Genomic DNA, 15728 nt, shown 5'->3' on the forward strand with positions numbered 1-15728 from the left:
AACACCGTTACACATTTAAAGGTATCCCAAACAATAAGGGGATTTGCTGAACCTATATTATACTGGGAAAATTCAGTTATAAATTATTTTGTCTTAGTTAAAAATAAGTTGTCCTCCAGTAAACTTTGATTACATTTCCAATATCCCCGTTCATGTGGAAAATCTATAAGAGTTATGTGAATGCCAATTAGATGATGATCCGATCGCATTCTGTCTCCTATTAAAACTTTTTTAACCTTTGATGCAAGAGAGAAAGAGACAAGTAGTCAAGACAACTAGCTTGATTAAGTCTCCTCCATGTATATCTCACTAGGTTGGGGTTTTTTAGTCTCCAAATATCCACTATTTCTAATGTGTCCATAATATTTGTGATTTCCTTAAGGGCAAAGTGATGATAGTTTGTAGAGTGATTACCTTTACGGTCCATTGAGGTACTTAACACTGTGTTATAGTGTCCTACCATAATGATTAGATCATTTGTTGCCTGTAACTTCAATAAATTGGTATAAATGTTTTCGAAGAATCTCTTTTTTGTCAACTTTCATATTCAAAAGAATCTACCTTCCTTGTGAATCATTCCTGATTATTTGGACATTCAGATCGAAATTTTTGTTAATTAATATCATCACACCCTTTGAGTTCCTTTGTCCATGACAGAAAATTATTTCACCACCCCATTCCTTTTTCCATGCAACTTCATCTAAGGATGTAGAGTGAGTTTCCTGTAGGCAGTATATGTTATATTCCTTTTCTTATAACCATGTAAAGACTGATCTTCTTTTTTTATAATCTGCCAAATCTTTACAATTATAACTAGCTATACTTATTTCACCCCTTACTATAACTAGATACTATTCTCAGGCTAAATTGACCATAATTCGTGCTTGTAAAGTTACTGCCATCAGAGGTATTATGATGGTCAAAATTAGAGCTTTCAAATGTCTGATATTTAGAATTCAAGAAATAGGTTCTAGCAATATTTTTTTTATTCCCTTGCCTGTTTGCTTGTGAGCCAATGCCACAGATGTTAGAAAATTGAGACAAATTATGTGTGTAACAAATCTGAGTAGTTTGATGTGTATGATATTGGCTATGATATAATGAGAGTGTGTATGATGTCTGTATAAGAGTAAGACTATAATTTGTGATGTCCAAATAAATAATAACTCTGCCAATTTGCATGTTTGAGTGTCTATGTGTGTAACATGTAGTGCGTACAGCCTTAATATTAATCATTGTAATCCATATCGTATCACATTCATAGTTGCATCATAATTACCTTTAACATAATTGAAAAATACATCCCAGCATTTCCATAGCAATTGACATTTCACATGATCATAAAAGAAACCTTGCATTACTGTAGAGACGGCTTCACTAGAGTACAAATGTAATCCATACAATATGTTATTATTCTCCAATGCCCCTATTTTGATATCTTCCCCTTGCTTGTTGTAAACATATATAAACTTGTAGACAAATACATAAAAAAGATAGACAAACAATAAACACATTAAATTATAAAAGTTCTCGACAATAGAGAGAGAGGGAGAGAAGAGAAGAGAAAAGAGAGAAAGAGAGATACCTGTGCTCCTTACTGTCCTTGTCCCTTGTAGCATCAGCTGTGTTCTTTGTGTCAGTTTACCTGTTTAGTTGTGTTCATTATTTTCTATTTGGTTTCTTTAATATTGTATTTTATGCACTTTGAGATTGTGTATAATGAAAAGTGCTTTACAAATGTAATAAATTATATTTATTAATTACAAGGTTAGAAAGTTACAATGGATTTTGCTTCAACTGCGTGTGGTAAGGTAGAGAGTGAATCTTTTTATAATTTTCTACCATTTTAGACGTGTTAATTCGTCTTGACAGATCTCAATAGCAGAATATGCCTTCAGTAGGATATCGCTACAGAATAGACCTGACTTTGTGTTTTGATTGTGACGACTTATCTAGAGAACAGATCAGTATTGAAATTCAACAAGAACTATGTACACACAACCTAAGGCATGCATCAGATCCCACAACACATACTCAATGGTTCAAATTAAATATTATATACATAACTAGGGCTGTGGCGGTCATGAAATTATGTCAGACGGTTATTGTCATGCAAAAGCCTGCCGGTCTCATGGTAATTGGCCGTTAATTAACATAAAGACGTTAAGCATCTCCAGGCCACCAGCATAGAAGCCGCTGATGCGTGCCTTTGGAACATATACAGTGCATTTGGAAAGAATTCAGACTCCTTGACTTTTTCCACATTTTGTTACGTTACAGCCTTGTTCTAAAATGGACTGAATATTTTTTCCCCCTCAATCTACACACAATAACCCATAATGACAAAACTAACAGTTTTTTATTTTTTATTTTGCAAATGTATTAAAATGTACATAACTATTCAGACCCTTTGCTATAGAGACTCGAAATTGAGCTCTGGTACATCCTGTTTTTATTGATCATCCTTGAGATGTTTCAACAACTTGATTGGAGTCCACCTGTGGTAAATCCAATTGATTGGACCTGATTTGGAAAAGCACACACCTGTCTATATACAGTGCATTCTGAAAGCATTTAGACCCCTTGACTTTTTCCACATTTTGTCACGTTACAGCCTTATTCTAAAATCGATTAAATTGTATCTTTTCCTCATGACAGCCTGCTTGGAGTTTGTCTACAAGCTTCTAAAGGACTCTCAGACCATGAGAAACCAGATTCTCTGGTCTGATGAAACCAAGATTGAACCTTTTGGCCTGAATGCCATGCATCATGTCTGGAGGAAACCTGGCACCATGTCTACGGTGAGAAATGGTGGTCACACCATCATGCTGTGAGGATGTTTTTCAGCGGCAGAGACTGGGAGACTTGTCAGGATCAAGGTAAATATGAACGGAACAAAGTACAGAGATCATTGATGAAAACCTGCTCCATAAACAAGATTCTCTGGTCTGATGAAACCAAGATTGAACTCTTTGGCTCGAATACCAAGCGTCACATCTCCAGGAAACCTGGCACCATCCCTACGGTAAAGCATGGTGGTGGCAGCATCATGCTGTGGGGATGTTTTTCAGCAGCAGGGACTGGGAGACTAGTCAGGATCGAGGGTAAAATTAACGTAGCAAAGTATAGAGAGATCCTTGATGAAAAGCTGGTTCAGAGTTTTCAAGACGTCAGACTGGGGCTAAGTTTCACCTTCCAACAGGACAACAACCCTAAGCACACAGCCATGACAATGCATGAGTGGCTTCGGAACAAGTCTCTGAATGTCCTTGAGTGGCCCAGCTAGAGCCCAGACTTGAACCCGATCGAACATCTCTGGAGAGACCTGAAAATAGCTGTGTAGCGAAGCTCCCCATCCAACCTGACAGAGCTTGAGAGCATTTGTAGAGAAGAATGGGAGAAACTCTCCAAATACAGGTGTGCCAAGCTTGTTGCATCATACACAAGAAGACTTGAGGCTGTAATCACTGCCAAAGGTGCTTCAACAAAGTACTGAGTAAGGTGTTTGAATTCTTATGTTAATGTGATATTTGCATATATAGGCTTATGCATATGCTCTAATATGCAATTGTGCCCGACCGGCTCAAAACCGTTGTTATGTAGCAAAATTTGAAATTGAGTTTTTTTACATTGGATAAAAGTAGAGACTCTGTACACAATGGTATATCATACACTACAGTGGAGAAACAATGGGAAAGTAACTTTGCTTTGAAAGTTGATAAACTTGTAATCTCACTTTTGAGAAAATGGCCTTTGAATGTTTCGGTACTACTATTGGAGAGCCCTTTGTCTACACCCATTCAGCATCGTTCACACCCTATTAAGCTTTATCCCCACCCATCTCTTTAAGGGTTGATCCGAATGTACTAACAACAACAGTCAAGCACCCAAGCTAACTTGCTAGCTACTTCCAGACATTTAAGTGAGAGAGAACAGATCACTGAACATTACTCGCCCTAGCAGAGCTGGTTAGGCTGTTATGTTATCCAGAGCTTTGGTGACTGCAACTGTGCTGTCAGATTGTCCGTTTGTAAATTCAGAGCGTTTCGTGATCAGAGCGCACACCAGACGCTCTGGCCGATGAGTAGGGTTGATCCGAACGTTCTGACTTCACAACGGCAGTCAAGCACCCAAGCTAACAGACTAACATTGACTACTTCCAAACACATAATGAGAGAACACCCCACCATTTTACTCACCCTGGCAGAGCTGGTGAGGCTGTTTTCATGTTATCCAGAGCGTTGGTGACTGTAACTGTGCTGCTGGCAACAATTGAACTACGCTTTTTTGCAGACGTTTACTGACACCGGCCATATTCAACGGGTGTTGAGCGTTAGTAAATTCATTGCTATTCTGCTCTCTCTGGCACACTCAGACAAGAGTGCTCTAAAATCGGAGTAGATGGCCAGACTGAATTGACGAACGCACCCGAAATGGTTACTTGCATAGTGGAGTCTTTGGTTATGACATGTAGCTAGCTAGCTAGGTAAACAATGAACCATAATCACAACTCATGACGTTACTACCCTGCATGAATCTGCAGGTAGCTAACCAACCAGGTTCAATGTTAGCTAGCTAACATCATGCTAGCCAAGCAAACTGCTTTTTGTCAAAATTTGAAACGTGTAATATCTGAAAATGTATAGTTAGCTAACGCACTGTAACGTACAATGTACCTTATATTAGAGCCCAAAAACGTAATATTTCCAGGTCAACTGTAATATGAATACCATTGTAAAGCACAATTTCTCCCCTTTCCAGCAAAATCAATGATGAGACCTTCATGCTGCTCGTCTCTGCATAACTGAAGAAGGCAATGAGCTCTGTCGGGTCTTTTTAAAAATGGTGGGTGGGGAAGCGAAACCTACTGATTAACAGGGGAAGGGGGAGATGAGCCATGTGGGGAAACAGCTTTTTTCATCCGATCTGTCCAACATCACCTCTAAAATGTAAATAAAACACTATAAAGAGTTTATATAATGTGTCATTGCATACCTATTTGAAGGTTTGTGTCGAAATTGAATTGGGTTTTTAGGGTGGCGCTAAAGTTATCTTCAGAAGTAAACAGCGGCTGTCGCGGCTTTTGAGAGTCATGATGGCTTGCAGTGATGAAGCAAAAACTGTATGCATTCAGTTGACACAGAATTAGTTGCATTATGCGTGCTGTACGTTACGTCATGACACGTCACAATTTAACGTACGGTGTCAGAGGGGTCCGTTTTTTTCAACTTTACTCCAATACTATCGGACCATTACCATGTCAACCAACGCTGGCATAGAAACGTAGTTCACACCCCAGATTTTGATGCCAACACAGTTGCTACAGTCCCATTAGTTTTCATTGCAGCCTCGTTTGAATGCCGCGGTTGCACACATTTGTACGGGATGGGGTTAGTCAACAGTAGCTAGCTAGACTATCTTACCCATATACATCATTCATGGTTGGACGGGTCTCCTGTCGGATGCCATGGTTGCCCTTAGTTTGACGATGTAATTCGGAAACATGTGTTTTCTCCATCTCCTTAGCTATCATACTCGAAGTCCACTGATTTCAAAACTCAGTCCTCCAGAAAGTAGAGAGCAACACTTATGCAGTTTTAATAAACAATAAATGTTTTAAAAAGCAGCGTTCGACAGGATTACCTAGACATACTGACCAGCTCAAATAGACAGAAGCGTGCTATATAGCAGACCAATCCAAACTTATCTCTCGGCATGTCTAGCCCACTCATCATCTCAGCCAATCATGGCTAGTGGGAAGGTTGCTGGCTTTTTATATGGCTAAACCAACTAGGCTCGTAATTTAACAATTTCATGCGTAATTACATATGGCATACACGTTTGTTAATAAGGCACATGAAAGTGCACATGTTCGAGAAGGCATTTCTGCCAAAAAACACATTTTGACAAATAAAAAAGTTTACGTTCAAACGGCTCTCCTGTGAAGTAGTGACCCGCGACATATGCCTAGTTTCCTGAAACAGGTCACATATGGATGTTTTGAATTAATCATCCATCACTTTCGAAAGCGCTGCCCATTTCGTTGTGTTAGGCTTTGAAACATCCACAATGACCATGTTTTACACTCAGTTTCAACCTGTTGTTGAACTTCTTTCTTCAAATTGATCATCACATAGAGTATAATTTTTAAAGCACATACCCCTTTTTTATTTTTTATTTATTTATTTTTTAATCCCCTTTTCTCCCCAATTTTCGTGGTATCCAATCGCTAGTAATTACTATCTTGTCTCATCGCTACAACTCCCGTACGGGCTCGGGAGAGACGAAGGTCGAAAGCCACGCGTCCTCCGAAGCACAACCCAACCAAGCCGCACTGCTTCTTAACACAGCGCGTCTCCAACCCGGAAGCCAGCCGCACCAATGTGTCGGAGGAAACACCGTGCACCTGGCCCCCTTGGTTAGCGCGCACTGCGCCCGGCCCGCCACAGGAGTCGCTGGAGCGCCAAACCCTCCCTAACCCGGACGACGCTAGCCCAATTGTGCGTCGCCCCACGGACCTCCCGGTCGCGGTCGGCTGCGACAGAGCCTGGGTGCGAACCCAGAGACTCTGGTGGCGCAGCTAGCACTGCGATGCACCCGGGAGGCCCAAAAGCACATACTCTTTTGATGATAAGTGTTTGATGTGATTTTCAATTGCATTTGCGTTGATGTCAGATGACAATACAGCCCTGAGTACCAGGCCATTAGAACCCGATGATCGTTAGCGAGTTGAGTACTACTAACGCATGGCTAGAGTGCATAAGAGGCGATTACTGTGAGTCAATGGTCAAGTGGAATTTTACTGTGGTCAAGACTCCGGTGTGGCGGTAATACGGTTACCGCAACAGTCCTACACATAAGATGTATGTGGAAAAGTGAAGTTGTGAGACGTACCTTGATCTTCCAAGAAGCCATTTGGAATCTTCTTATCAACTGAGGTGACAAGAACCTTCCTGTGGTTCCTAAACCTAACCAGAGAGTGTGACAGAGAAGAGGAAAAGGAAACAAAAGAGGAAAGAACTAAAACGTTATCCGACCATAACCGATGAAAGATAATATTTCAGCTCAACAAGTCAGAATAAATAGAAACCCACCATCTGTACTGAAAGCTGTTCTTTCTCATGAGAAGCACAGAGTATCCTCACCACTGAGAGAAGAGTTGACTGAGTGACTGAGTTGACTGAGTGAGTCAGAGAGCATGGTATAATATGACCCAGCTAGGCATTTGTTTTCTGTTTTACTGGAAGAGCAGTTGTTGGAACACTTTCAACAAACACACACACACACACACACACACACACACACACACACACACACACACACACACACACACACACACACACACACACACACACACACACACACACACACACACACACACACACACACACACACACACACAATGTGGGGGTGGGCTGGGCTGATGATAAAGGAAAGGATGGGGGTGAGGTGAAATCACCCAGTGTTTGTTACCTTAGGAAGTATACTGTTGGGAGAACGATGATGATGAGAAGAAGAGAGATGACCAGCATAGAGGAAAGTACATGGGCACCCTGGGGGGTGGGGTTTTCTGGGAAACAAAGATAAATATATTATTTTGTATACTACACAGACAAGTGTTGTCAATATTTTCACATCTATATGCACCCATTTAAATAGATAATTGCACTGTGCATGTCTAACAATTGTTTATATTTAGGATCAAGTTAATGTATGCTGATTGTTCTGGGCCTCGTTTCCCAGAGCCTTCATAGCGTTAAGCTCATCGCTAGAACCATCTTTAGTAGCCGAGTTTCCCAAAATCATAGTTACTAAAGATGCACTTAAACGCTTTTTATTTACCGACTGCCTCAGACCACTCGTAGAACAGCTAAGTGCGTCGTCAGATGCTTTTTCCCCCCTTCCGCATCACTTCATACACAGAAGATATACGCTAAACACAGAATCAAGAGCTATATCTGTCTCTAACGAAGTTGACTACAAATACAAGCAAATAATAAAATGATGCTTCAAATGAAAATGTAGATGACTGCAAAAGATAAATACATTATAGGGCAGGTAGGCCTATATATTTCAATCGCATTAACATACATTTTATGTTCATTCCATTGAATTCTATTTTGCTAATTCTAGGCTGCTGGCTGTAATGCTGTAATGTAATGTATATTTCATGATCTACTTCCGGCGCCGACCGAGATGGCCGCCTCGCTTCGCGTTCCTAGGAAAATATGCAGTATTTTCTGTGTTATTCCTTACATTGGTACCCCAGGTAATCTTAGGTTTCATTACATACAGTCGGGAGGAACTACTGAATATAAGAGCAACGTCAACTCACCATCGTTACAACCAGGAATATGACTCTCCCGAAGCGGATCCTGTGTTTTGCCTTCCACCCAATACAATGGATCTGATCCCAGCCGGCGACCCTAAACAACTACGCCGTAAAAGGGGCAAACGAAGCGGTCTCCTGGTCAGGCTTCGGAGACGGGCACATCGCGCTCCACTCCCTAGCATATTACTCGCCAATGTCCCTGAGGGGGACACACCCTGATGCTGCATCCTGATGCTGCATTCATCGTAGCAAGGCTAATCTGAAAACAAAACTCCCTAAATTCTATCAGCATATCGATTGTGCTACCAGGGCTGGTAAAACCTTGGATCATTGTTATACTAACTTCCGCGACGCATATAAGGCCCTCCCCCGCCCTCCTTTCAGAAAAGCTGACCACGACTCCATTTTGTTGCTTCCAGCCTACAAACAGAAACTAAAACAGCAAGCTCCCACGCTCAGGTCTGTTCAACGCTGGTCCGACCAATCTGATTCCACGCTTCAAGACTGCTTCGATCACGTGGATTGGGATATGTTCCGCATTGCGTCCAACAACAACATTGACGAATACGCTGATTCGGTGAGCGAGTTCATTAGAAAGTGCATTGACGATGTCGTACCCACAGCAACGATTAAAACATTCCCAAACCAGAAACCGTGGATTGATGGCAGCATTCGCGTGAAACTGAAAGCGCGAACCACTGCTTTTAACCAGGGCAAGGTGACCGGAAACATGACCGAATACAAACAGTGTAGCTATTCCCTCCGCAAGGCAATCAAACAAGCTAAGTCCCAGTATAGAGACAAAGTAGAGTCGCAATTCAACAGCGCAATTCAACAGCTTGTGTCTGAGCTGTTGAATTGCGACTCTACTTTGTCTCTATACTGGGACTTAGCTTGTTTGATTGCCTTGCGGAGGGAATAGCTACACTGTTTGTATTCGGTCATCATTCCAGGTTTTAACTTAATTTTTTCTATTTTCTACATTGCAGAACAATAGTGAAGACATCATATAATATGTATTATATGAAATAATACATATGGACCCATGTCGTAACCAGAAAAGTGTTAAACAAATCAAATGTAATTTATATTTGAGATTCTTCAAAGTAGCCACCCTTTACCTTGATGACAGCTTTGCACACTATTGGCATTCGTTCAATCAGCTTAATGAGGTAGTCAACTGGAATGCATTTCAATTAACAGGTGTACCTTGTTAAAAGTTAATTTGTGGAATTTCTTTCCTTCTTAATGTGTTTGAGCCAATCAGTTGTGTTGTGACAAGGTAGGGTGGTATACATACGATAGCCCTATTTGGTTAAAGACCAAGTCCATATGATGGCAAGAAGAGCTCAAATAAGCAAAGAGAAACGACAGTCCATCAATACTTTATGACATGAAAATCAGTCAATGAAAAAAATCAAGAACTTTGAAAGTTTCTTCAAGTGCAGTCGCAAAAAACATCAAGCACAATAATGAAACTGCCTCATGATGACCACCACAGGAATGGAAGACCCAGAGTTACCTCTGCTGCAGAGGATAAGTTCATTATAGTTAATATTCAACCCTACAAATTTGTTTGATATAGAAAGACCGGGTTTTTGGAAGGTTTTTTGAATTTATGTTTATTGAATTATGACAAATATTAATTGCATTCCACCAATGAGGCCACTAGATGGCGATTTGGTATTTTGACTGCAGGAAGGGCTAGATGTACTCGGAGGGCTAATATCAATAACATGCATGTCAATCTTTTGGCTCAAAGTAGAGGAGAGATTGACTGTATCACTACTTGTCTTTGTGAGAGGTATTGATGTGTTGAAAGCACTGAACTGTCTGTACGAACTGGTAACACACAGCTCAGACACCCACATTCTTAGAAAAAAGGGTACCAAAAGGGTTCTTTGGCTGTCCCCATATGAGAACCCTTTTTGGTTCCAGGTAGAACCCTTTTGGGTCACAGTCCCCAAGTCCAGAACAGACTCTGAGAAATGCACTGTACTACATGTAACTCTCTTCCACATTAAGTAACTCTCAAGCGAGCAGTAAGATAAGAAAAAAAAAACTGACAAAACAACACCTCACAGCACAATGCAGACACACACACAAAGCCTTAGCAGCAGCTAATGGGGATCCTAATAAATACTAAAATGATAGGTTCAGCATTTAGAATAAGCCGCCTCTATATCTGCAGCCATAAGTGGTAATATATCTCTAGGAGCTGATCTGTCGTTAGTATTGTGGAATAATTATAATGCTAAGGTAAGATTTGAATGGAGAAAACTGATCCGAGAGCAGCGCTGATTTTCTTTCGATCCCATCAGTATCGACAGATGTTCTAACGTTGCACTTAACGAACGTTCTCTCTACGTGCTTGTTTGGGAAACACTTAAAAAGTTGACTCGTAAATAACGATGCATCTGGTAAGATCATCGAAATGCTTAAATTACATCGCAACTGGGAAACGAGGCCCTGTTTGATTCCCTATTCGTATGAAAGTTACTTACCTGTAGTCTGGTTCTCATGAGAGGAGTTATTCAAGGTTATTATAGTTGCAGTCAGAAACAACACCATTGTGACTGTGGAGATAAAACAGAACATGAGTGAATACATGTTTTTTACGCTTCTGCTACTCTCTGTTCATCGTATATGCATAATCACTTTAACGATACCTACATGTACATACTACCTCAATAAGCCTGACTAACAGGTGTCTGTATATAGCCCTGCTACTCTTTTTTCAAATGTCTTTTTACTGTTGTTTTATTTCTTTACTTACCTACACACACACACACACACACACGCATACCTTTTTTCCCGCACCATTGGTTAGAGCCTGTAAGTAAGCATTTCACTGTAAGGTCTATTGTTGTATTCGGCGCACGTGACAAATAAACTTTGATTTGATTGGATTTGAATGCTGTAAAAAAAAAAAAACACTAACTAAATTCCACTAGAGGGCGCCCACGATACAAACCAATTTTGGCCTGACGATGTCAGTGTTGTCAGTGTAAATAAGAGGATGATGCCAGGCCCTCTGACTGTATGATTCTGTAACTCCTTATAGCCTATCAGTTTCCTGTCCTGTCCGAGCATATCCACTTAGCAGCATGGTGCATCTCCTCTGACCTCATATCCCTAAAATACACATATCAATGTCCAAACAGGCAGCATTATCTCATAGACAACAGAAACCAGATCCCCTGTGGTCCTAGACAGACTGGAGCAAAGCTAAACATAAGCTCAAGAGATGTACATCTCACATAGCAATGAGCAGCGTTTGGATAGGAGGGAGCGAGAAACAGTGAAAACCGAAATGAGAAATATCCTTTTCTCGGAACAATCACTTTGAAGGATGAGGAATCTCCTGTTACCATTGAGTCACTCTATGCAGCCTGAAGGCACTACAAGGATACATAGGCTGTATTAAACCAGAGTACAGTTACTGTTAAGAGTTTTATCCATGGGCAGACTTGAGAGCACGACTTTATTCTCTGTTAAAGTCAGAAAAAGCTGTATGGCATATATATAATCATTAATACTGCCATTGTTAATAATAATATCTCTTTATCTCTCTCTCTTTCAATTCAATTACATTTGCTTTATTGGCATGACGTAACAATGTACATATTGCCAAAGTGTACTTTGGAGATTTACAATATTAACATAATTCATAATAATAATCAATGTTGTCAAAGGGACAACAGTAACACCAATAACCAAGGGTCAAAATAACCATTCATTAAACAATAACAATAAGCATAGAGGACATGTGCAGGTTGGTTGGTCTGTCAGACACTGTCCCTCATCTTATGACAGGCAGAAATGTAGTGCGCTGCCAACCCACAGCTCTCTGCATCCTCCCCCCAACAGTGTCTAACCATCTCAATGGCAAGGCTGTGCTCACTGAGCCTGTACTTTGTCAAGGTTTTTCTAAGGTTTTGATCAGTAACTATGGTCAAATAGTTTGCCACGGTGTACAGTCGATTTAGGGCCAGATAGCACTGGATTTTGCTTTGTGCTTGTGTTTCCCAATAAGTACTGTAGTTTTGTTTTGACTATGTTGTAATTTGTTTTGATCTGATGGACTGGATGTTCTGGACCAGCTGGATGTGGGGACTCTTTTCTTTGCTCAGCTCTTGGCATTGCAGGGCTTGGTAATGATATCAAATCAAACTTTATTTGCCACATGCGCCGAATACAACAAGTGTAGACTTTACCGTGAAATGCTTACTTACAAGCCCTTAACCAACAGTGCAGTTCAAGAAGAAGAAAATATTTACCAAGTAGGCTAAAATAAAAAGTAATAATAAAAAGTATGACTATGCATAGGTAACAAACAAACAGCGAGTAGCAGCAGTGTACAAGGGGGGGGGGGGGTCAATGTAAATTGTCCGGTATGAGAGGGGGTCACTGTATTTTAGATGTTTCCAAAACTTTATTGCTCTTTTTTGAGCTTTTATTACGAGTGGATTTTGGCCTAATTCTGCCCTGCATGCATTGTTTGTAGTTTTCCTCTAGACATGTAAGAGAATCTTACAGAACTCTGCATGCAGGGTGTCAATAGGGTGTTTGTCCAATTGGGTGAAATATTGTTTTGCAAGTGGACCCCACACCTCGCTGCCATGAAGTGCAATTAGTTCAATAACACATTCATTTAGTTTTAGCCAAATTTTAATAGGTCTTTCAATTAGAATCAGTTTTTTAATGGTGTAGAATGCCCTGCATGCTTTCTCTCGGTGCATTCACTGCATTCACTTCTCTCTCTCACTCTCTCTCTGTCTCTCTCTCCACAGTACCAGTCAAAAGTTTGGACAAACCTACTCATTCCATTTGTATTATTTTCTACATTGTAGAATAATAGTGAAGGAATCAAAACTATGAAATGGAATCATGTAGTAACGAAGAAAGTATAAAAAATATATTTGAGATTTGAGATTCTTCAAAGTAGCCACCCTTTGCCTTGATGACAACTTTGCACACTCTTGGCATTCTCTCAACCAGCTTTATGAGGTAGTCACCTGGAATGCATTTCAATTAACAGGTGTGCCTTCTTAATTAATGTGTGGAATGTCTTTCCTTCCTAATGCATTTGAGCCAATCAGTTGTGTTGTGACAAAGTAGGGGTGGTATACAGAAGATAGCCCTATTTGGTAAAAGACCAAGTCCATATTATGGCAAGAACAGCTCAAATAAGCAAAGAGAAACGACAGTCCATCATTACTTTAAGACATGAAGGTCAGTCAATGCGGAAAATTTCAAGAATTGTTCAAGTTTCTTCAAGTGCAGTCGTAAAAACCATCAAGCGCTATAATGGAACTGGCTCTTTTGAGGACTGCCACAGGAAAGGAAGACCCAGAGTTACCTCTGCTGCAGAGGATAAGTTCATTAGAGTTACCAGCCTCAGAAATTGCAGAAAAAGTATGTGAACCCTTAAGAATTACCTGGATTTCTGCATAAATTAAGTCTAAGTCACAACAATAGACAAACACATCTTGCTTAAACTAATAACAAACAAACAATTATACTTTTTCATGTCTTTATTGAACAGACTGTGTAAACATTCACAGTGCAGGTTGGGAAAAGTATGTGAACCCTTGAATTTAATAACAGGTTGACCCTCCTTTGGCAGCAATAACCTCAACCAAACATTTTCTGTAGTTGCGGATCAGACCTGCACAACGGTCTGGAGGAATTTGACCATTCCTCTTTACAAAACTGTTTCAGTTCCACAATATTCTTGGGATGGTGTGAACCGCTCTTGAGGTCAAGCCACAGCATCTGAATCGGGTTGAGGTCAGGACTGACTGGGCCACTCCAGAAGGCGTATTTTCATCTGTTGAAGCCATTCTGTTGTTGATTTACTTCTGTGTTTTGGGTTGTTGTCCTGTTGCATCACCTAACTTCTGTAGAGCTTCAATTGGCAGACAGATAGCCTTACATTCTCCTGCAAAATGTCTTGATAAACTTGGGAATACATTTTTCCATCGATGATAGCAAGCTGTCCAGGCCCTGAGGCAGCAAAACAGCGCCAAACCATGATGCTCTCTCCACCATAGTTTACAGTTGGGATGAGGTTTTGATTTTGGTGTGCTGTGCTGTGCCTTTTTTTCTCCACACATAGTGTTGTGTGTTCCTTACAAACAACACAACTTTAGTTTAATTTGTCCAAAGAATATTTTGCCAGTAGCACTGTGGAACATCCAGGTGCTATTTTGCGAACTTCAGACGTGCAGCAATGTTTTTTTGGACAGCCGTGGCTTCTTCCATGGCATCCTCCCATTAACATAATTCTTGTTTAGTGTTTTACGGATTGTAGACTCGTCACCAGAAATGTTAGCATCTTCCAGAGATTTCTGTAAGTCTTTAGCTGACACTCTATAGGATTCTTCTTAAACTCATTGAGCCTTCTGTGCTGTGCTCTTGCAGTCATCTTTGCAGGACGGCCACTCCTAGGGAGATTAGCAACGGTGCTGAAATTTCTCCATTTATAATTTGTCTTTCAGAGATACTTTTGTAAAACTTCCCAGCTTTATGCAAGGCAACCATTCTTAATCTTAGGTCTTCTCTTTTGTTCGAGGCATGATTCATCAGGCAATGCTTCTTGTGAATAGCAAAGTCAAATTGTGTGAGTGTTTTTTTATGGGGCAGGGCAGCTCCAACCAAAATCTCCAAACTCGTCTCATTGTTTTGACTCCAGGTTAGTTGACTCCTGACTCCAATTAGCTTTAGAGAAGTCATTAGCCTAGGGGTTCACATACATTTTCCAACCTACAGTGTGAATGTTTAAATGATGTATTCAAAATAGACAAGAAAAATACAATCATTTGTGTGTTATTAGTTTAAGGACACTGTGTTCATTTACTGTTGTGAAATTGTATGTCAAATTGATGCAGAAATTCAGGTAATTCCAAAGGGTTCACATACTTTTTCTTGACACTTTAAATGCATCACAGAGTAAGAGACACATCTAAACATCAACTGTTCAGAGGAGACTCCGTGAATCAGGCCTACATGGTCAAAGTGATGCAAAGAAACCACTACAAAAGGACACCAATAAGAAGAAGAGACTTGCTTGGGCCAAGAAACACGAGCAATGGACATTAGACCAGTGGAAATCTGTACTTTTGATTTTTGGTTCCAACCGCCGTCTGTTTGTGAGATGCAGAGTAGGTGAACGGATTATTTATGTATGTATGGTTCCCACAGTGAAGCAAGGAGGAGGGGGTGTGATGGTGTGTGGGTGCTTTGCTGGTGACACTGTATGTGATTTGTTTAGAAGTCAAGGGACACTTAACCAGCACACCTACCAAAGCATTCTGCAGCAATACCCTATCCCATCTGGTCTCTGCTTAGTGGGACTATCATTATGTTTTTCAACAGGACAATGACCCAAACA

At 40.5% G+C, this 15728-nt stretch overlaps 1 protein-coding gene across 3 annotated transcripts in view; it reads right to left on the minus strand.

Moving 5' to 3' along the window:
* LOC139570906 (receptor-type tyrosine-protein phosphatase epsilon-like) overlaps positions 1 to 15728 on the minus strand; it is a 61106-nt gene that overhangs the window by 21748 nt on the left and 23630 nt on the right. For 2 of the 3 annotated variants that reach the window (XM_071393221.1, XM_071393222.1), the window contains 3 exons: positions 10837 to 10908; positions 7474 to 7570; positions 6895 to 6968 (listed from right to left, as the gene is read on the minus strand). In XM_071393221.1, coding sequence (XP_071249322.1) covers positions 6895 to 6968; positions 7474 to 7570; positions 10837 to 10908 — 243 coding nt within the window. The remainder of the gene's footprint in view (positions 1 to 6894; positions 6969 to 7473; positions 7571 to 10836; positions 10909 to 15728) is intronic. The other variant, XM_071393223.1, reaches the window with a different exon arrangement.

This window comes from Salvelinus alpinus, chromosome 3 (genome assembly GCF_045679555.1).
Source record: "Salvelinus alpinus chromosome 3, SLU_Salpinus.1, whole genome shotgun sequence".
In the NCBI taxonomy this organism is placed as follows: domain Eukaryota; kingdom Metazoa; phylum Chordata; class Actinopteri; order Salmoniformes; family Salmonidae; genus Salvelinus; species Salvelinus alpinus.